The 23,209-nt window shown below is 39.8% G+C and overlaps 1 protein-coding gene across 2 annotated transcripts; it reads right to left on the bottom strand.

The window, feature by feature from the left end:
• Positions 1–64: 64 nt before the first annotated feature.
• nrbp2b (nuclear receptor binding protein 2b) lies at positions 65–18,945 on the bottom strand. 2 transcript variants are annotated; one of them, XM_058060775.1, is made up of 18 exons: positions 18,337–18,945; positions 5,856–5,978; positions 5,666–5,767; positions 5,041–5,130; positions 4,816–4,856; positions 4,641–4,735; positions 4,529–4,552; positions 4,353–4,439; positions 4,229–4,284; positions 4,072–4,167; positions 3,860–3,992; positions 3,681–3,783; positions 3,535–3,585; positions 3,321–3,456; positions 2,312–2,365; positions 2,105–2,168; positions 1,981–2,036; positions 65–1,902 (listed from the first exon to the last, which is right to left on the bottom strand). In XM_058060775.1, the coding sequence occupies exons 1-18, from the start codon at positions 18,454–18,456 to the stop codon at positions 1,816–1,818; spliced, it is 1,518 nt and encodes a 505-aa protein (XP_057916758.1). In that variant the 5' UTR covers positions 18,457–18,945; the 3' UTR covers positions 65–1,815. The 2 variants fall into 2 exon arrangements, with proteins under 2 accessions (XP_057916758.1, XP_057916757.1); XM_058060774.1 differs by having other exon boundaries at positions 2,303–2,365.
• Between the last annotated feature and the right edge of the window lie 4,264 nt (positions 18,946–23,209).

Raw genomic sequence — 23,209 nt, forward strand, 5'->3', positions numbered from 1 at the left:
GGATTGGACAGGAAGTAGTGCCTCGTGTTTTTATTCCAAATGAATGTAACCGCAATAAACACAATCAGTTTGTCACATACTTTTATTTATTTCAATGCCATTGCTACAATTTCTTTTGTTTATTTTACAAATGCTGAAGTAGAACACATCCAAAGGCAAGTTTCATTCAACAGAATCACGGTTAAAAGTCAATTTGACAAAATAAGACCAATAATAATATTTATTTCCTACAATGTTTGCGAAATTTAAACATTCATTTTCTTCATCAGACCCCTTCCGCTATGCAACCGAATTGTTACCGTCAAAGGCAAACTTTTGAATGGTCGCAGGCTTTTAAGACATGCAGCTGACAAGATCATAAAAAGAGCGAGAAGTGGCACTGTTTCACATTGGAACTGGATCCATAGTAAACCCCCTATTAAAGCCACAAATATGTACTGCACAGCCTATATAGAAGGTGAATATCTGGGAAGATATTGGACTCTTTGTCTGCAGGGAAACACCGATAAGCAAAGTAAAACTTGAAGCAACCATTGTACAGCAGTTTGGAATAAAATTATGAATCCGTAGAATAAAAAGACTATAGACAAGCCACAAACATTTAATGTCTAATTTAATCCTTTGCGGTATGGATCGATCTGATAAGTGTGGGTGTGATTGTAGAATTAAAAATATTTCTCATTTATACTCAGATATTATGTTTTTGTATTTTTTCTACAGCCTACACTACATGTTCTGCATACTGGCAGTACTAATGCTACATATTCAAATAATATTTGGGCAGATTTGTACTTCATGACACCCCTACACGGAGTTAAGACAATAATGGAACAGATTCAGGGAAAAACATGATTTTTTGTCTTGTTATGGTGAACTAAAACTGTCAAATAAAAGCTACAGGAGATGATGCACTGATATTTACACCCAATATACAAAATCTGCAACTCTTAGTGAGCTGGGAGTCAAAGCTAAAGTTCATTTGCACATTCAGACGCTCATTTGACTTTGCACAATCGCACACAATCGAGATCTGGCTTCCACGGTACAGTCCAAATTAATCAATTAGCTTGGATGCCGTTTTTCGTATGAATTTGTTTTAGTCCAAAGAACACTGCCGTATCAGGCACTTTTGCAAGTCTTTGGCATTCAGAACAATAATTTGACAGAGGGGAAACCCTCTTTAAGAGCACTACAGGCTAAAAGACAGGCATCGTCGCTCGTTGCTCGTTTGGGAGAAGTAACCTTTGAGCCAAGGAGTGCAGTGAGGTATGTTACTTTGCACGTTAAAAAGATATTATAGCGCAAATAAACCAAAAAAAACAACAACAAATAAAGACGTCTTGTGCAATGCTTCACAGTAAAAGCGAAATAAATAAGTCCACTGAATAACTGTAGGGTGCATGGAGAATCGACAAAACTAATAAAAATGGAGATTAGAAAATAAACTGGGCTAGAGTGCAAAACGATGCGTGCTTAAACATTCGTTTGAAAAGACGGCTGCTGCGTTTGCAAGTCAAATAAAACCACACCGGAAAAAGAGGCATTATGGAAAAGTTGCCAACATGTTAAGGCAGATGAGCCCTTTTTCGGGGAAGCGGCTTTTTTGTCGATCTTTCGCTGTTTTGATGATGCATCTGGTCCTGCGACAAGCGGTGCCTTCTGTTCCCTTTGCTTCCTTTAGTCGTCTGTGATTTTCACACACACCACACCCCGAGATCCAGCATTCTTCCATTTCGGGCTGTGGCCCTTCGACCACCCCCCAATTACCCTTCTCCGTCCATTTGTCTGGGTTCACCAGCTGCCGTTACCCCTCTATCACATTGTGCTCCCGGTGGCCAGTGCTCGTACTCTGTGTCGATTGATAGCGTCTTCCAGGAACCCCGCCACCTTCTCGATGTCCTCCTTCACAACACATAACAAAAACACCTCCATCAACACCAGCTTTATTTTGCTTTTAGATGATGTTCAAAATAAATGCACCTCATTTATGAAGGCGTAGTGGACGAGCTCATTTGCAAGGTCTTTGGAAGTGTCGGCTGGAAAGAGCACGTTTGGTAAGATTACTCAATTTTAAAGAAACACGACACAGTAGCGGTAAACCTACTTGGAAGGATGTCACAGCTAAGCTGCCGGTGAAGTTTATCGTCCATCTTGAGGAATAAAGACAGCTACGAAAAGAGATTAAAAAGTCAGGATTAAACTGAGCTCACCTTTATTCATCACCCCTTCACTTGAAAGGCAGATATCATCATGTGGATTCAACATGGAGCCCTATAAGGGGAGCCTTACAGGAATGTACTACCTGACTCACATGAGTTTTGGTCCCTTCGTCATTGGACTCCAGGTTACAATGCATCTGAACCACCTGGAAAACAGTCAGTAACGCGTCTTTTAAAAGGCTGTCGCTTTAAATAATAAGTCAAAACAGAAAAAAAGTTTGTATGGATGAGAGTACAAGTGATTCATGGTTAAATATCCTTTACATTAGAACGACTACTAATTAGTAGTTTGACACTAAATTCATCACACGGCAACTTAACACCAAAAAAGGGTGCACCTGACAAATATACAACTAATTAGTAGTTTAAATACTGTGCAAATCACACAAGGAAACAGTACAACGGTACCAAAACATGACTCTGATTGACAGTGTCATCTCTCCAAGAACAGCACTAAATTCATCACACAACAACTTAACACCAAAAAAAGATGCACCGGACAAATACACAACTAATTAGTAGTTTAAATACTGTGCAAATCGCACGAGGAAACAGTACAACGGTACAGAAATATGAGTCTGATTCACAGTGTCATCTCTCCAGGAACAGCACTAAATTCATCACACGGCAACTTAACACCAAAAAAAGGTGCACCTGACAAATATACAACTAATTAGTAGTTTAAATACTGTGCAAATCGCTTCGAGGAAACAGTACAACGGTACCAAAACATGACTCTGATTGACAGTGTCATCTCTCCAGGAACAGCACTAAATTCATCACACGGCAACTTAACACCAAAAAAAGGTGCACCTGACAAATATACAAACACGTACCAATATGAGTTTAGAAAACCACAACATTTTAAGGGATTGCGCCTGAGAAAAACATTCATTGGGGTGCTGCGATGACGTCAGTCTCCCTCTGACAAGTTCGTTGTGAGTGTTTTTCCATAGCTCATGATTGATTCATGTCAAATAAAGAGCCGACTGGTTCTCACTGACTCGTTTGTTCCACAATATAATTTTTTTTCTAAATTTAGTGGGCGTAGCTTACACACGGGAATTTAAGGTAATATGACTGTGTGCTGAAACCGCTTACCTTCCTGGTTTCCATCTCCTGGGGTTCAGGAGTGGGCGTCTTGACCGTCTCCACCTGCTCCTGAGACAAGGAGAGGGCGCGGGGGACGGGGTGTGGCCGAGATGAAGCAAAGTTCATCAAGGGGTAAATCCCATTCCTGAAAAAACAAAATGTTTAACGTCGAGGCTCCTTTGATGGCGTACCATCACGTACACAACTTGGTTGGAATACTCACTTCACATCCTCCAGAAACTTATCCAATTCCAAAGGGGACACATGGGAATACCTGTCGGAAATTAAACAAACACGGTTAGCGCTGGACTCCAAGCGATATGTGATCTTTACACGTTGCCAAAAATACCAGGGTGCTTGATTTTTTACTTTAGCTGAACTCCCAGCCTGTCTTCATGCTTGATCTCCGCCATGACAGCGTTGGGGTCAAAGGACTTGGTTCTCTCCTCCACGCAGTTTTCGGGAAGCAAGTCTATCGACGCAAACGGTTAAAACTTCAATACGAGAAGTGCTTACTTAAGCAGGAATCGCACGAAAAGGAGACTCACACTGGTTGTTAATGAGGCAGTGGGCGGCCAGCAATTTGAGGGAGTGGACCTCAAACAGGACCCGGTGGAATAGAAGGTCGTGGGCGGTAGGACGGAGCTTGGCGTCATGACGCAGACATGATTGGGTGAACTCCTGCCAGGTGCGACACAACCGGCATGGATCTCCATGTGATTCCGACTACTACAAGATGATGAGCGTAAACTCAACTCACTCTCATGAGAGGATCTTCCAGGGATTGACCCGCATTCACGATGGCTTCCTTGGACACTGCAGCATCCCCATTGGCTTGGATCTCCAACACTGCCATCTAGTGGTTGAAATAATCCATTAACACACCGGCAACACTTTTCAAGCGACACTTTTCTCACCTCCAGAGCACAAATACCGAAGGAAAATATGTCGATGGCATAGTCATCTTCACCGGCTGGAAGCACAAAAGAGGAATAAGACAAGAACATACGAGAAGGAAACATTATACTCCATTAAACGTACTTCCGTATTCTGGTGCAAAAAAATGAAGATTCCGCTGCTCGTCACGATGCTGCCTCCCCTTTCCCTGAACGTTGGCGTCCGGGAATACTGTGAAAAAAAAAAACTTCATTAATATTAATCACTACGTCACAGTAAATTCCTAAATATTAATAAAAAAGCAGAACAAATCACCTTACCATTAACAAACAGTCGATGCCACACTGCAGAAAGAGAATTATACACGAATTAACATCAGTAGATTTGGATAATCATGCTGTAGTGGCATGTAAAGCCCAGCAGGGGTCACACCTGAGCCGATTTTGATGAGTCCGTTGTGCTGGATGAAGATGGTGTCACAAGTCAGGTTGCCGTGGATTATTGGTGGATCGCAAGAGTGCAGATAACTTAAAAAAAATAAAAAATAAAGGTTGCTGAGCACAGCCATTAGGAAAAAGGAATAAAAAAAGTAGAAATGATCCAGTACCTGAGGGCAGAGAGAATCTGTGTGCACCATCTTTTCCAGGCCTAAAACACAACATAAATTGCAGCGAAATAGTCAGCATTATTTCGACAGGCAGACAGAAGGTTTCAAAGCGTCGCTCGATGGGTGAACCATCAGGCTGCCGCGTTACATAACCACTAATCCTGTTTAAAACATGGATTGGCGTGTAAAAAAAAAAAACACGCTCTGATGAGAACCAGCACTGACCTTCACATTCATGGTCTTGTGGTTCTTCTTGGTTTTCTTCAGAAACTGCTTGAGGCTGCCCGACGACATGTATTCAGTGATGAAGATGACCTGAAAAGGGTGCACTGTTCAATGCCGGACACATCTACGTAGATATGTGTCCTGCGGGCCACATTTGGCCCGCGGACCACATGTTTGAGACCCCCGCCTTGATATGAAAATTAGTTAGTGCGGCCCGCGCAAGTTTGATATGGATGCTGTATGGTATCATGTACCCAGAAAAAAATTATTACGTTTGATTCATGTTCATGTAAAAGGTTAAATAACTGTTAATAGTTATCCTCCCTATCCGTGTGGAAGTGGTAAGTTTTTGGCTATTTAAGTTTAAAGGAAATAACTTGAAGGCTACCGTGTAGGTCGCTAGCTCTCTAGTTTGCGAGTTAGCATGTGTCTCAAGACCCTGCAGTTGCGCAATATGTTGTAAATAAAAAAAGTATAAATGTGACTATAGTCGTGTTTTGTCATGTCTATGTATATGTCCATGTTTTTTTTTTGGAACCCTAGCTCCAGTGGCCCCCAGGTAAATTGAGTTTGAGACCCCTGATGTAGATGAAGACCAGAAAAGGAGGGACGAGGGGGAGCCTACCCGAGCCTGACTCTCCTTCATGTCCAGCCAGTACTTGTGGAACTTGACGATGTTGGGGTGTTCCACCTGCATCAGGTTCTCAAACATCTCCTTGATCTTCTCCTATACAGCACATAAAAAAAATTTGACAATATTGCTGAAGATGCATAACAGACGACCACGATGACCACGAAAAGACTTTTTTTTGTACCTCCTGTGCTTTGAAGACCTTCTTATCTGAGAAAAGCACCTCGTTCCACACCACTTCCACACCCTCCTCGGTGTCCATGGCCAGGGAGGCGCTCTCCACACCTGGGACATTACCTTGGCTCACCTGCAGGGGGCATAAATACAACATTTATTCATTTTCTATATACCGCTTATCCTCACAAGGGTCGCACAAGGGGAGTGCTGGAGCCTATCCCAGCCATCTTTGGGCTAGAGGTGGGGTACACCCTGGACTGGTGGCCAGCCAATCACAGGACACATATAGACAAACAACCATTCACACTCACATTCATACCTATGGACAATTTGGAGTCGCTAATTAACCTAGCATGTTTTTGGAATGTGGGAGGGAGCCTATCCCAGCTGTCTTCGGGCGAGAGGCGGGGTACACCCTGGACTGGTGGCCAGCCAATCACAGGGCACATATAGACAAACAACCATTCACACTCACATTCATACCTATGGACAATTTGGAGTCGCTAATTAACCTAGCATGTTTTTTGGGAATGTGGGAGGAAACCGGAGTACCCGGAAAAAACCCACGCATGCACGGGGAGAACATGCAAACTCCGCACAGAAATGGCCGAGAGTGGAATTGAACCCTGGTCTCCTAGCTGTGAGGTCTCCGCGCTAACCACTCCACCACCGTGCAGCCCATAAATACAACATTTCTGTTCATTTTGGTTTACTTGCTTAATAACAGCACCCCTAGCGTAGCTCATTACATCATATTAGTGCATCAGATCAGAATGGCCGACCTCCCGCCGTTTCCTGTTCCTGGTGCAAGACCTCTAATTCCCGGTAATCCCGCTTCTCAATAAATGAACGGATAATCATTTCTTATTATTATTGTTATTCACGCATTTCTATCAGAAAATGAGAAGCTGCCTCGCTTTAAAGAATAAACAAGATCCCTTTCTGCTGGTGACCCCCTGGGATCTTTCTTAAGTACCCTTCGGTTATATCATTCAAAGCGTTTATATGCTCAAGAATCAGGCCCGCCGATGTGTGATCACTCTGCTGATGTCTGATTTAGAAACTACTCTATCATTACCGTAGCATCAAAATGACAGCCCGGCGGATCACTCTCCCGACACCCGCCATTAGCACTAAATGCTAGGCATTGATAAACGGCACAGAGATCGGCCTTCATGATGTCACCGCGCACGCCGCGCCGCTCGACGGCGATGAAACAGCTTTCAGTGTGCAGCTCAACAGGAGAGCGATTGTTCAACGGGGGGTGGGGGGTGGTGGTGGGGGGGGCTCAGCCAGCAGACCACAGGAACCGCTAAAGTCTGCTATTAATTCTCTCGTTCCGTCCCCTAAGGAGGTTATGTTTGTTTCTTAGTGGTTGTTTTTCAGAGTGGTTCCTTTTGCAGACAATACACCCGACTGCAACTCACTGGGAGATAATCTGATTAGCGGTGTTACCGATCCGGAACTGGACTGGCAGGCAACGGGGGCGAGGGGAGGGGGGTCGGGGGGGGGGATTCCTTCCCCTGAAAAGCTGCCAGGGTGCAATCGCGACACTTGGCTTCAGACGTCAAGGGGCTCGGCTGTTTACTTTGTGGAGATGTTGAGAAACACTCGTAGTACACAGTTTGAGGCGTTTGAGGGTGGCGGTGTTCTGTTGCATGGCCGTGGAAAGCCTAAGAGGGGTAAACAAGTCCTGGGATCAGATTGGCTGGCGTCGGGGAGACGGTAGAGGGATTTAGAGTCGCTGTATTCGTGTCGCAACAACACTAACTACTGTGCTAAATAAGGGCTTCTTAGATGGTCTCGAACTGGGAGCCATGTTTACCAATGGTCACTCTTATTCCACTCCTTTTTATTGTTGTGTTTATTGTTTACACGTTTATTTGGGTATTTGTCTTCTTTACAATTTCTCTCATTTTATTTTTATTATTTAATCTTTACGCTTTTATTGAAGTCATTTTCCATTTTTATGAGTTATTTTAGTTCATTTTTGATTTTATTTATTTTATATTTTTTACACTTTAAGTTAGTTTTACTATTTGTTTATATAGTTTTAACTTTTAAGTAATTATATTTATTTTTTAACTTTTGTTTGTCATTTTTTTTAACTTGAAGTCTTTTTTATACACTTCTACACTTTTTTAGACACCTATTATTATTATTATTATCTGTATATTTTTATTTTATAAACATTTTTTATTAAAACATTTTTAAATTATTTTTATAAATTTTTGTTTAAATTCTTTACACTTTTATTCAAGTCATTATCATTTATATTCATTGTATTTATTTTTTACAATTTCATTTTATGGAAGTAATTTTTATTTACATTTATTATTTTTTACATGTAGTATTTGAGTCGTTTTATTATTATTTATTTTCATATATTATTATTTATTAATTAATATTTTTTAAATAATTTTATTTATGTCATTTTTATTTATTTACTTATTTTTTTTACACTTTTAATTAGGTATTTTTTTATTTTGAATATATATATTTTTTATTATTTCGTTGATGTATTTACATAGAAAATTACTCCAAAATTTGCCAATGTTATCTCTAATCAAGTCCAGGAAGAACATGCAACCTTTAGAGCCAAAACCAGAAAGCTGTGGTTCTCGTAAGGACACGAGAATCCATACAAGGTCTTTGCCAACCCGTGTCAGAAATCCGCTGACGTGAAGTAAAAAGCTTGACTTGAAACTATTGAAAGTACAGGAGGGGAAAATAAACAGCTCCAAAGCTACGAGAGGGAAAAGGCAGGTAAAAATAACAGGAGAGGCGCATCAAGAAGGCCACTCAGGGGATAAATTCCTGGGGGGAAAAAATTACCAAAATATCCCGAAGCGGTGGCTTAGGTGTTCATTAAATATCAACATTAGCGGAAAGTGCATCTTAGCCTTGTGTATTATATTCAATGCACACTTAGCTAAAGCGTATGCGGTTGTCACGGCGATAAATGAAAGAAGATCTTTGTCTGAGAGTCGGAGTGGTGACGGCCCGGCCTTGTGTGGCCCACTCGTTTGCATACGCCATCGCCAGCCGTCCTCGTCCTTCCACCCACGAGCCGGCACCCCACGTCGCATAAATATTTTATGGATGCCAGACAACGGGTGTACGCAAATGAGGCTGAAATGATGCGTTCAAGTCTTTATGTGTCCTGTATGCGATATACTTTACTACAGTAGATATTTACTTTGTACGCTAGTGCCCTCATTGCTCGGCTCGGTCCCGCCTCCTCGCCATGTCCCGCCAGTGCCAGCGCCCTGAGCCACTGACCGCTTACTGACCTTCGCCAGCCAGCAACACACACTCTCTCTCTCTCACTCTCTCTCTCTCTAACCGTCTACAGCCCCGAGATGTCACATGTACGACTCCCAACCCACCACAATAAAGCATGTGTGTGCGTGTGTTTTCAGCGTGATGACATAACAACATGACACCAAATATTAAATGCACCTTTCCTAATTTAAATGTGATGAATGACATGTCATCCGCCATGGACGCTAGTCTTCCTGTCAGGTCAGTTTAATTAAGTTTAGAATGAATGGCGGTCAACTGATCCCAGACCTGCCCGTGATGAGTGAGATTCCTGATGTATAAATTGAATATTTTCCTTGTAAGACCTTCTAAATAGCATTTTAAATATTATTAGAGCCCTCTAAAGATGAAATAACACCCCCTTTACAACTGTAATAAGCAGTGCGGTAGACACAATAACATGTTAGACCTTCTAAATAGGGTTTTGAACATTATTAGAGCCCTCTAAAAATGAAATAACACCCCCTTTACAACTGTAATATGCACTACGGTAGACACAATAACATGTTAGACCTTCTAAATAGGGTTTCAAACATTATTAGAGCCCTCTAAAAATGAAATAACACCCCCTTTCTCTTGGAATAAATAGTGCGGTAGACACAATAACATGTTAGACCTTCTAAATAGGATTTTAAACATTATTAGAGCCCTCTAAAGATAAAATAACACCCCCTTTCACTTGTAATAAGCAGTGCGGTAGAAACAATAACATGTTAGACCTTCTAAATAGGGTTTTAAACATTATTAGAGACCTCTAAAAATGAAATAACACCCCCTTTCTCTTGTAATAAATAGTGCGGTAGACACAATAACATGTTAAACCTTCTAAGTAGGGTTTCAAACATTATTAGAGCCCTCTAAAGATGAAATAACACCCCCTTTCACCTGTAATAAGGAGTGCTGTAGACACAATAGCATGTTAGACCTTCTAAATAGGATTTTAAACATTATTAGAGCCCTCTAAAAATGAAATAACACCCCCTTCACAACTGTAATAAGCAGTGCAGTAGACACAATCACATGTTAGACCTTCTAAATAGGATATTAAACATTATTAGAGCCCTCTAAAGATGAAATAGCACCCCCTTTACAACTGTAATAAGCAGTGTGGTAAACACAATATCATGTTGTTGGCTTTTTACTTCCTGTTTGGTACTTCCTGTGGTGGCTATTGTCGACATGCTTGCTCACGGTGCAACAAAACGAAAACACAACCCATCCATATAAAGCAGCAGCTGAAACTGTTATTTACAAGCGCCACAAGGCATGCTGGGTAGTCCAGCGGCAACAACGATATGAGCTACAGTTTGTTACAGTGTGTTTAGGATCAGATATGGGTATGAATGTTTATTGTGACGTTGGCAGCCGACGGTGTTGCGACATTACAGACAAGGTCACATGGGGGTCGACGGGGCTCGGTTTTCATCACATCTTCATTTTCCCGTTCCAGAGTCGCCTTCACCAGACAATTAGATGTCATGTTTGCCGAGGTTACCGCAGCCGTCCTTCTTCCTATTATCAACGTGACGACGGCAGGCGAGGGAGGGGCGCATTGAAAGCGCGGCGAGCTGCGCCAGCCGGCCGCCCGGCCGACCGGGACGTGACGCGCATAGCAAGCCTTGTTATGTAAGACTTTCACCCTTTGTGAGCTCACTCCTCTTGAGAAACGAGGTTTTAATCTGCCATTAGCCTGCAGGACACGGATCCACCTGACGATCCGGATACCTTTGCACCACAGCCAATAAACATCTGTTCGAGTATGACTCTTAACTCCACAGTCACACCCCTCTGCTTCCACCAATCAAACGAGCCCACAAGGTCAGAGCCGTGATTCTTGACTTATTTCTACACTTGATAAGAGTCCTTCATAACGCAGACTACATAAATAAAGCGAGTGTGGCGCCGCCCTGCTGTTTGCCTTGCAGTCAGTGTTGCCCTGCTGCAGTGCATTCAAGACGGCTGGGAAATCAGAAAGATCTCAGTTGGGTCCTTACTAGTTGCAGTCACATGTAAACAAAGGAGCTTGATATTAAGTTGCTGGCTTGTTTCAATGCTTCAGTCATTACTGGGTTAAATCTGGGGTGTACAAAGTGCAGTTATTTTACAAGAATAACGTCCTCATTTGATGTTGTGATATTAAGAAGACAAATAACATGATTTTAGGAGCATGAAGTTGAAATATGTCTTATTTTTTGAAACATTAAAGAAAAAAAATATGTTGTTTTTTTTGTCATAACATCAGAAAAGTTATAAGTTATCATTTAAGTCAAAATATTATGGGGATAAAAAAAGTCATAATCCAGCTGTGATTTTACAAAAATAAACCTGTAATATTAAGAGGAAAAATAAGCAGCATAGAGTGGAAACATTAAATAATTTTTTTAAGTAGTTTTTTAGTCATAATATGTGAAATAAAACAAAATAAAACTATAAGTTTGGGAGGTAAAAAAGTTATAATTTATGAAAATAAAGTCAAAAATTATGGGAATGAAAAAAAAGTCATAATCCAGTTGTGATTTTACTAGAATAAACCCATAATATTAAAGAAAAAAATATGTTGTTTTTTGTCATAATATGACAAATAATAATAATAATAATAATAATAATAAAGTTGTAATTTTGGGGAGTAAAATTAGGTTGAGAAAAAAGTTATAATGTATGAAAATAAAGTCAAAATATTATGGGGATGAATGTATAACATTGCCAAAAATATGAATTTCGAAAGATTAATTCAGTTAATTTATTAATTAATTTAGTCCATTTGTAAAATGAACAACAACAAAAATGTGCAAAAAAAAAAAATCATCATATCTCAAAGCCCAGATGCTAACTTTTTAGCATATCTACATGTCTTGCTTTACCATTGTTTGGACTGTGTTCAATAATTGACTAGCAAGCTTTGAGTCGTAGTTGTAGCCGTGTCAACTACATTTTGCTAAGAGAACACGAAGTGAAGAAAACACTTGGCGTGACCACATGGCTGGTTTAAAAAAAAAAAAAAAAAGAAAAAGTGTCAGGCGTGAAAGATAAAACCTTTTACAACTCTGCTATCAAGTTGCCGTCTATGCTTTCTCCGCCTTACATAATTATCTAGCGTGTATATGTCACCGTGCAGTTTAAACATATAACATGAGCAGTGAGGAGGTTTTTTTTAAACACAGATTGGCCTTTTTCCAGTTCCTGGAAAACCATCATCAGTTCCACGAGTTCTCCTAAAAAGAAAAAAAGGGTGTTTTTGTTTCTCTTGCCTATACCTGGCCTGCTTCCTGTTACTTAAAAAAAATGCAAATGAAGATATAGAGTGCTGGGATTGTGCCTGCGCTAAACGACAAAGCAGGAAATACGTATGCAGCCGTACTGCAGTGCAGCGTCTGTAGCCAAGAAACATCACAGTAGAGCAGGATAAACCGCTTTTTTTTTCCCAGGGTGTGTGAAGACTCTCTAGAGCTAGAACTAGCCCAGCTCGCTAAAGAAGGCGTCCCATACAAGCGGCGGAGAGCGGATATGAATGAAAAAAAAAAAAATGGCTTCTCTCCATCATGGGCTCAGAGCTGTTTGCAGCCTAAGAGGTTTATAGCGCTTATCCTCTCAAGCGACGAGACGGAGCAATCCCGGCGACGCAGACTATTCCCTGGGTACATTTCAGCAGCGTGCCGCTATACGCCGTGGATGCATGCACTGAAACATCACAATAAATACATGACCCCTGTCCCATAAATGACTAATAATAATCATAATAATAACAATAGTGTGTGATTGATGGGCGCCTGCAGCAACAAAACCAAACATTCCAATTCGGAATGCAAAGTCACTTTCCCATCCCGCAGCACAATTACGGCAATTTCCGCTTGTGTGGCACAATTTGATTATTTCATCCGAGGAAAACGACGTCCACGTCAATTCATGCATCGTTATTATCGGCCTTCTGGAAATTGCTTCTCTTATCAGATAGCCAAACATCTAAGAGACGATGACTTTGTTGTCCGATGCAAAGTGGGGACCTTATTGAAGGGAAAAAGGACACTTCATTTTCCACAGTCGACACACGTCAATTGATGACATTGATTCAGTTTTCAAAGTGGTAGCTTCTTATTGTTAGCAAGTAGGTCAAAAAATGTATTACTTGATTTAATACAGCCTGTTACCAGGCAAGAAATACACGCAGTGAAGCAAATTCTACTATATTTTTGGTCTAAATTAAGAAAAAAATAGATAAATGATATGTAGTATTCTACACTGGTCACTAGGTGTCAGTAATGTTGCAGTAATGTTTGGTGAGGCACACAAACCCCAATAATATTAAACTAAAAAAAAAAATTGACTATAGGGGTGTTATTTCAAGTCGAAAGAGCTCTGATGATGTTAAAAACTGTAGAATATTCCATTTATAACAGCTTAGTAACATTGAAGCATTTTTTTTACATATTTTTTGGTCTAAATTAAGAAAAAAAATATCTAAATGATATGTAGTATTCTGCACTGGTCACTAGATGTCAGCAAAGTTGCTGTAATGTTTGGTGAGGCACACAAACCCCAATAATCTTAAATTAAAACAAAAAAATTGACTACAGGGGTGTTAATTCGAGTCGAAAGAGCTCTGATGATGTTAAAAACGATATTTCGAAGGTCGAAAATAGCTTTTCTATGCTCTAACTACAAGAATATTCCATTTATAACAGCTTAGTGTCATCCAAAACAAGGAATCAAACCTTTTATAGCTCGATTCTTGACTGGTCATGATTCATAAAACAGGGCGGGCTCTTCCGGCACAGAATAGTTGTGCATTAGTGTCATTGAAGCATTTTTTTTACATATTTTTTGGTCTAAATTCAGAAAAAAATAGATACATGATATGTAGTATTCTGCACTGGTCACTAGGTGGCAGTAATGTTGCTGAAATGTTTGATGAGGCACACAAACCCCAATAATCATAAATTAAAACAAAAAAATTGACTATAGGGGTGTTATTTCAAGTCGAAAGAGCTCTAATGATGTTAAAAACTATATTTAGAAGGTCGTAAAGAGCTTTTCTGTGCTTTAAATATAAGAATATTCCATTTATAACAGCTTAGTCTCATCCAAAACAAGGAATCTAACCTTTTATAGCTCGATTCTTGACTGGCCATGATTCATAAAACAGGGCGGGCTCTTCCGGCACAGAATAGTTGTGCATTTGTGTAATTGAAGCATTTTTTTAACATATTTTTTAATCTAAATTAAGAAAAAAATAGATAAATGATATGTAGTATTCTGCACTGGTCACTAGGTGTCAGTAATGTTGCTGAAATGTTTTGATGAGGCACATAAACCCCAATAATCTTAAATTAAAACAAAAAAATTGACTGTAGGGGTGTTATTTCAAGTCGAAAGAGCTCTAATGATGTTAAAAATTATATTTAGAAGGTCGTAAAGAACTTTTCTTTAAATATAAGAATATTCCTTTTATAACAGCTTAGTCTCATCCAAAACAAGGAATCAAACCTTTTATAGCTCGATTCTTGACTGGCCATGATTCATAAAACAGGGCGGGCTCTTCCGGCACAGAAGAGTTGTGCATTAGTGTCTCATGACTGTGATCCAGACATCCTCCGACGCGGTCCAATTGCGCGTAAATGCTCTCTAATGCACTTTTAGAGTGTTGCGCAGCCTTGAAAAGAATGCAAAGGCATTCAAGGTGGGTGTGGCCACGGTCAATAACCCCGCCGCCCGCTGCTGTCAGGAAAAAAGGGCAAGGTCTCGCACCTTGTATTAGTGTCTGATTCCCCTTTGTGATAATGTTCAATAATGTAAAATGCATCTTATTGTTATTGATGGCGGGTATTTGTTTTCGTCACGGCTCTGACACATTCCACACGAAATTCCAACACTGAGGAAACATCCACGTGGCAAATGTCCGGCTGCGGTGACAGGAACGTTGAAAACGAAGACGCAATCAATGAGACAGCACTTTGCAAAAGCACAACAGCGCCTCTGTTGGTTGCTGCCAAATACTGCACTCCATTTTGCCTTTAATTGTACATACTATAGGTTGCATTGTGTTAGCTCAGTGGTCTCCAAAGTGTGGCCCAGGGGCCATTTATCGCCCGCAGCATCATTTTTATTGGCCCGCCGAATGTTCTCGAAATAAAATTTAATTTTAATCGAAATGTTGATACTACTAAGACATAATAGAGACATTTTTACAAAGTTAAAATTTTTTTTTACAAATTACAAAATTGTACGTCGGGAGTCAGGAGACCAGTATGGGTGCGACGAAAACGCTCAGTTCACGAGACAATACAACAAGGCAGAATATACAACAATGTATTGCAAACTACTCCTCTGCACTGCGTTGTGTGTATGCTAGTGGCCCCGCCTCTACCCTCATGCTGTTGTGTATTATGGAAGAAACGCTCCGAGGTGCTGAAAGCCATGTACAGAGCGAAGCCACTTCCTGTGTGTTTGGCGGCGAGAGACGAGGAAAACAGACACATGGCGATATACTGAAGTCGGCAAAATTATGAAATTATTTTTCATTTCGGATGATATTATTATCACATATTGATGTGAAGTGATAGATTTTTTATTTAATAACCAATTTTGCACCACGGTGGACCTTCAATAACACGTTTGATTGCACTTAAAGGGCTAGGGTCAGGCATCTTGAGGACAAAAAAGTTGGTTGTCTTTGCTTTAATTTGCTGGGAACGCGGCGTAAGTAAACAGGAAATTGCACGTCAACATCATCGCCTGAGTGAAATTATTCTGTGATCCTAATCTGAAGCGACTTCTCGCAAGTCAGGAGACATGTTGTGACGAAAAAAGACACACTCAGACTTGTGACTAAACAACATCTTCACACGGGTACTGCTGTTTTGTTTTGAATGCTGACTCAGCAGAATCTGCTCGTCGCTGTATCTAATCTAATGTTAGCCCGGGTCAAACACTTCTAGGTCATAAAACAGAGCATATCAACACACACCAGAATAGTAGTAGTGGCTGATTGTAGTATTTTGTGCAGTACATCACTGTTACGGTACCTCAAAGACAGACTGCTATACGTTCATTGGCACAGGAATCGAACACGTGGTCGTTTGCATTCTCATGCATCTGATTTGGACACACTTCCTCCCGTCTTTCCAAAATGTCGCCATTCTGGACGATCGACAAGTGACTCAACCACCTGACTTTCACGCAATCATAGCGCCGATTTTGATTGATTTCCTGTCAAGCTGCCTAAAGAAATGCCTGAAGAAAAAAAAAAAGGGCCTTCCTTCAGAGCCACGGGGATTAAGCCAGCAAGTGAAGCATGTGACGTGTGTTTATTTTAATACCCTAGCTCAATAACAAATCAAGCAGCGTGAATTCTGCTTGAACTTTGACACACTGACTGAGTTAGCGGCTATGCGTGCTCTTCGAGAAGATACGGAGCAGGTTTGTCGAGTGTAAAGAAAGCGGGAGTAAGATGGCGACTAATAACGCAGGTTTGCGTTGTATAATTATTAAAATGTAGGCGAAAATAATGCTTTCTATATATGTATGCTGGAATTGACTGTCCAATACTGCTCACAGCCACTAGAGGGCGTATTTGTCACTGTATAATTCCCTTGTGTATGAGCTACAGTATGTTTGTTTACGTGCAAGCATGCTTCAAAAACGGAGTCACGTGATCTAACGACCTCATCAAACACGCAGCTCTTATTGATGCGCTAAGCAGGGGGTGACTGGGGAGTAATGGAGTCGCTATAGTTAATTAATCAATAGGTGGAACAACACCAGGCAAGGGTTGCAAAAGGCCGCGGGTTCTTTCCGACGTGGCGGTGCGAGGTCAGGTGACATGGGCAGAGGCGAAAGGGGTTGTGTGAAAGAGAGATAACCTTCGTGTTTAAAGTTTTATCTCAACTCGCTGAGTCGCAAAAGGCCCCCCGCACTAGCTATGTGATAAGGAATAGTCACGATACAGCTAGTAGCTTGTTTAGTGAGGTATGGCGCACATTATGGAGTGTAATGAATTAAGATTAGCTATTAGCTATCAGGAAAGTAGAACGTCACAATGCTATGCTTGTCACTTGTTGCTAGGCAGATTTCACTGTCAATTCTGCTAACCTTGTACGCGTGTTTTCGTCAAGACAATTGAGAGTATTTAACGAAGTAATGTGTTTTTGTCCATGTTAAAGACTCAACGTTTCATTTTTTGGGAACATATATTTATATTATTTAAATGTTTGTTCGGAAATATCAAAAATAATACCTGATTTTTTTCCGGAAAACTTAATTAAAATTCAATTAATTTAACGTATGTTTTCTGAAACACCGAAAACAATCAAGTAACGTGTTTTTGTCCACATTAAAGACTCAACGTTTCATTTTTCGGAAACATAAATTTAATAAATGTGTGTTTGGAAAAACATCAAAAATAATATGCATTTTTTCCGGAAAACTTAATTAAAATTATATTAATTTAACGTATGTTTTCTGAAACACCGAAAACAATCAAGTATGTTTTTGTCCACGTTAAAGACTCAACGTAAAATTTTTGGGGAACATGAATTTAACAAATATTTGTTCGGAAACATGAAAAATAATAAGCGATTTTTTTCCTGAAAACTTAAAAAAATATATATTAATTTAATATGTTTTCTGAAACGCCAAAAACAATCAAGTAACGTGTTAAAGACTCAACGTAAAATTTTTTGGAAACATAAATTTAACAAATATTTGTTCGGAAACATGAAAAATAATAAGTGATTTTTTTCCGGAAAATTAATTACAATTAAATGAATTTAACGTATGTTTTCTGAAACGCCGAAAACAATCAAGTCACGTGTTTTCGTCCACGTTAAAGACTCAACGTTTCATTTTTTGGAAACATAAATGTGTGTTCGGAAACATAAAAAATAAAAACATAAAAAGTACACAAAATACATAAAAAATAATACGCAATATTTTTCCAGAAAATTAATTAAAATTAAATGAATTTAACGTATGTTTTCTGAGATTTTTTGGAACAAAATGTTTGCCTTCAGTAAACTTAAAACAGTGATAAAATGACGAAACTAGCAAAATAATGTATTTGTTTCTTTGCAAACACAACAACGTGTATTGTATTAAAATGTACCCAAGTATCACACTCACGTACGTTACGTACGTGCCAAGACTCACGTACGTAGACACGCCCACCTTACCTGTTCTTTGCGCTTCTGCCAGCGTCCACAGGGGCTCTCCTCCAAGATCTCACTCTCATCCTCGCTCTCCTCCTCTTTCCCCTCCGATCCCGATTTCCTCTCCGGGACGGACATCGTCATCTTCAGACTGTTTGGGGACAAACTACAGCCCCCTTTTTTTCCACCCCCAGCACCGACACCTTCCTACGTTGTTTCGCTGCCGTGGAGGCGGGATGAATACTCACGGGACGACGCTCTCTCTCTCTATCTATCTCTCTCTATCTCTCTCTCTCTCTCTCTCCAGCCGGCTACATTGAGAAAATAAGATTTAACACTTTGTTTCTCTTCCTGGTGGAGACAAACGCCACACCCCCTTTTGGGCAAATAGCAGCCACACTGGGAGGTAGGAATGCTAGCTAGGAATGAAGTACACAAAATTCAGACTGCTAGCTTAAACCCTCGCTCCTAGCTAGCCCGAAGGTTCCTTGGCTCCGACGTGGAAAGCTTCCCAGTCAATGCGGTAGCTGCATGGCTCGCTGGCTTTTATGGACGAACAATTTATGCTCCAAGCCGATAGGTGCCGAGCTCCCAGTGTGTGTGTGAGCTTCTGTTCAAGCCAGCACCTTGTATGTGTGTGTGTGTGTGTGTGTGTGTGCTAGGGAGTGGGTGGGCCGATCCAAATAACGAAACAAAGAGCAATATCGGTATTTGATCGATACTAGCGTTGTATGGTTGATATTTGTCTAAATATTTCAATTTATTTTCCCAAATTATTCGAATGACGTATTTTTGCCATTTTACTATTTGATTTACTTTGAGCTAAAATCGATATTTGTAATAATTGCATTACTGTGTAGATATTCTTCCGTTTTATTTTGATAAAAAACACGATAAACAAATTATTAAAAATATTTTTAAAATAAGTAATCAATTACGCTGGGAATTGTAATTCTAAATACAAAGTATGGTTATCGGCAATATTCGCCTTGTATCCACTCGGTATCAGATCGATAACAAAATATGCTGTATCGCCCACACATAGTGTATGTGAGCAGATGGAGCACTGTTACCGTAATGGTACAAAACAGCGCGCCTGCGAATATTAGTTGCCATAACACACTACAAACTTACTGGCTATTAATTGAATGTAAACATTTTAACCGAAACTAGATTAAAGTGTTAAACTGATTTAAACTTTTAATCACTTATAGGTTCAAGCAAACACCTGCAACGAGAATTGCTGTTGAGCTCTCATTTCAAAGAATGCGGTAGTACTCGAGTCAAGTAGAAGCTAGCACAACTCTTCTGCCATCTAGTGGAAACATGAATTTAAACACTCACGGGTCACTGATATTAAAATTAAAATTGTTATTTGTTTAATACTGTACAATATGTTTATCATGTAATCTTGGTGACCCAGTTTAGCTAACTGGGAGGGTCAGAACATTACAAGCAGCTCTTGTTTTGCTGCCCCATTTTCCGTGTTTAATTCCCATTAAAGTGTGAAATGTTCTGCTGGCTCGTGATGACGATTTTACATGTCATGATCACCTGAGTGGAAATAGGAGTGTTGTAATCGCACATGTGTGTCGTAATCACCATTCTCCCGCTATATTTAGCACCTCTTTATTTATATTTAGTGAGAGTGAGACCTCTGTAAGATAGTTTGCTCTCGGCACGTGCTGCAAGGTAGACAATGGTAGTCGTCTGCACGTGCCGCGCCATCAAGCATAAAAGTGAAGTATAACAACACAGGCACGTGAAATTACATTTTTAATGAATTAATATTACAATTTTTGGGCAAAAACACATAAAAGCTGTTATACAACACAACACTTTATGATTTGTTAGTATCTTATCAAATATTATGTCTCTTTTTGTGTGTGTTTTTGTTACATTTGCACAGCTAAAAGTGTCAGACCTCCTGTGTTGTAGTTCATTTGTTTGCAGGTCTCCTGCCTGGTCGTCACCATTTCCTTTAATTCAAGGATAAACAACATAATATTAATAAAAATTACCTGTGTGGACATACATCACATGAACAAAAATATTGGGACACCTGCATGAATGTGTTTCTCATATATTTTAAGGGAATTGATTTAATTTATGTTATTATAGTGCATCCATTAATTGATTATGGTGTTCTAAAAAAAATTCCATGCAATCTATGAAGAGTGGAGATACCTGGGTGAGTCTACGTCTCTGGATGCAGTGAATGTAAGGCACAGGTTCGGCTCTGATGCCGTCTTCTTCAGTCTTGTAACACATGGCACAGTCCATCAGAGGCTGTCAAGCAGGATGTATAATTAATGACTTAGTTAAGATGTTTTTACGCAAAGTAAAAATAATTTAATTTCTCACTCGGTCGTCCCTGAAGGGACATTTGTCGTTGGTGGAATTGGTTCCTTTGGTACATCTGGTGGGCTTCAGTTGAAAGTGGTGGTAGTAGTATTTCACGTTAAAGCCACACTGCAAAACAAAGGGAAGACATGCAACACATCACAATCACTGAAAAATATAGGCAAAAATTAAAAAATATATAAATATGTTTAAATAATTATGTATGTGTGTTTCTTAATCACAGTATTTTTTTGGTAATTTTCCAAATTTTTTTCTTATGCTTAAAAAATATATAACTTTCCAACTTTTTACTAATAGTGTCCTATTGTCTATGAACCATAGATAGTGTAAATATGATTGATACAAATTAGATAATTAAATTTGATGTTTACGAAACAATGCTGGAAAGACCAAGGGTCCCTGAATGCACCGTGAGATTAATTTGAAAATCAAAACCTGCAGTTAAATTGAATTAAAATGCTTAATTTTGCTTGAACTACACAAAAACATAAAAAACAAAGCAAACTGGCAACGTTACCTCCACGTCTGACTTTTCCAGACTTCTCAGAAAGCGAAAATGGTGTTGCACCCCTTCATGGGAGTTGAGATGCTCCAAAGCCAGGTCCACTCCTTTCTTGAAGTCGTCTGGGAGCTGCTCATAAGCAGTCAGGGCCTCGGCGGACCGCAAAACGACTCCTCCAACAACACACACCAGTAGCAGCTTCAACACGACTGCCATCTTTCTCAGAATGAAAGTCCGCTGAGGGGTGAACAACCCTATGTGTCCCAAGCAAACACCAAGGTCCAAAACAAGTCCTGTAATGGCTGCTGGACTCAATAAAAATGGCCGTCCGGCAGCTCCTACAGCAACGTTTTATCTCCCTCTTCCAGGAAACCCCTGCCAGGGGACTCACACCGAGGCATGCCTTGACAAAAACACACTCTCACAAACATGCAGCTGCACGACAAAGTGTTATTCCCCACTTGGCTAAGTGAGACACATCCTGGAAACAAGGCCAACGTGCAACGAGGAGCCTCAAAACAATTCAAAAGGTCACCGGGGCCAAGTGGGGCCTTTTGTCTGGGCCCAGCCCCCCTGAGGGTACATTTACGGGAAAGTGGGTCACTTATAGCAAATGTCTTTAATGATGTAACACCTGTGGATACATCCAAACACATTAGTCACAAAGGTTTTAGTTAATCAACCAAAGAAACCACTAATTGCAAGCTTTCACCACAGGCAACATCAACAAGGATTTACGTCATTGGAAGAAAAAAATAACAGTCCTCTATTTTCTTTAAAACTAATATATTGAAAATCTAAATAGTTTTTTTAAGTAAGTGCACGTATTTACTTGTTTTTTTAAACTTTTTGCTGTCTTAACTAAAAAAAAATTATGCTAAAAATAATACACTTACACCCCAAACCAATAGGGGGCGGTATGCTCCCAGAACGTCCACTAGTATTCCAAATAAAAAAGTCATGTTCTGCGTCTGGATTGTAATCAAAGTCTTACATTTACTTTATTTATTAAACAGTTGGTGTTCTTTAAGACTCAATTATTGTCATTTTCGACATTGTTCTGTGCGAACTGTTCTGTAATGACGACTCCGAAATGCTAACTTCCGTAGCATGAGACGGAAGTAGCTAGCAATCAGATTATTTCATTTCTCTGTCGATAAATGATACGTTACTCACCTGAAATCTCGATTTTGGATGTTTTAAAAACAAAGTACTAATGTTTGTACGCACCTTCGTCGATACTGTTCTTTATTTGCCTTTCGTGCACTTTTGTTTACTTCCGGTTTTCTGCCACTGCGACTCAATATCGCCCCATGAGGACAAAAGAGATATTACATGTAGAGTGCTTTATGTTGTTTTTTAAATGAATGGTTTGCTGCAAATTCATTCAAATCAGTTTTATTTTTAGTATTTCGTAGCATTCATTAGCCATGAATGAATAGTAAATATTAAATGATTTTATAAATGTGTTTTTTTTTAACAAACAGGCCAAAGTAGGTCATACATGAAGTGTGGCTATGAACTTTGAGACTTGGATTGTTGCCTATTTAAACTGTTTTTGACTAGCATTTTTCATAGCCAGATCAAAATAATGAACAAAACCTGCTTTAATGTTCTCAAAATGTCAAAATAAGTACACAAAAAAGACAAATAAAGTTGCACATGTCAACATTCAATTTGTTCCGGTCGATGCCAGAAGATTTGTTGCGCCATTGCTGTACGCTAACCCGTTGCAATGCTGCACTCGACTCTCCTTCACTTCCTGTCATTGGAAAATAAGAAAAGTTAGACATTTTTGATTTCTTGCAATGCAGACCCAAAGTCACCCACCGCAGTGACGGCCGGTTTGTGCAAACAGTTGAGGTACGGTTTAGGCTCTTGCTCAATCTCTCCCTGGTATGTTTTGTAACAAATGGCGCAGTCGATCATGGGCTGAACGGATGCAAACATGCAAACATGCAAACAAAACAAGTTAGGACAAGACGTCATTGTTGCAAGTGTTTTTTTTCATGTGCACAAACTTACAACATC

This window comes from Doryrhamphus excisus, chromosome 21 (assembly GCF_030265055.1).
Source record: "Doryrhamphus excisus isolate RoL2022-K1 chromosome 21, RoL_Dexc_1.0, whole genome shotgun sequence".
In the NCBI taxonomy this organism is placed as follows: domain Eukaryota; kingdom Metazoa; phylum Chordata; class Actinopteri; order Syngnathiformes; family Syngnathidae; genus Doryrhamphus; species Doryrhamphus excisus.

Bases quoted from the DNA above. Each gene is read 5' to 3' on its own strand.
- nrbp2b (XM_058060774.1), bottom strand. From the start codon at position 18,456: ATGACGATGTCCGTCCCGGAGAGGAAATCGGGATCGGAGGGGAAAGAG. The intron at 4,553-4,640 runs GTGTGACCCCTG...CTCTTTCTGCAG, and splicing joins ACTCATCAAAATCGGCTCAG to TGTGGCATCGACTGTTTGTT. The intron at 2,037-2,104 runs GTAGGTTTACCG...TGCTCTTTCCAG, and splicing joins TAGCTGTGACATCCTTCCAA to CCGACACTTCCAAAGACCTT.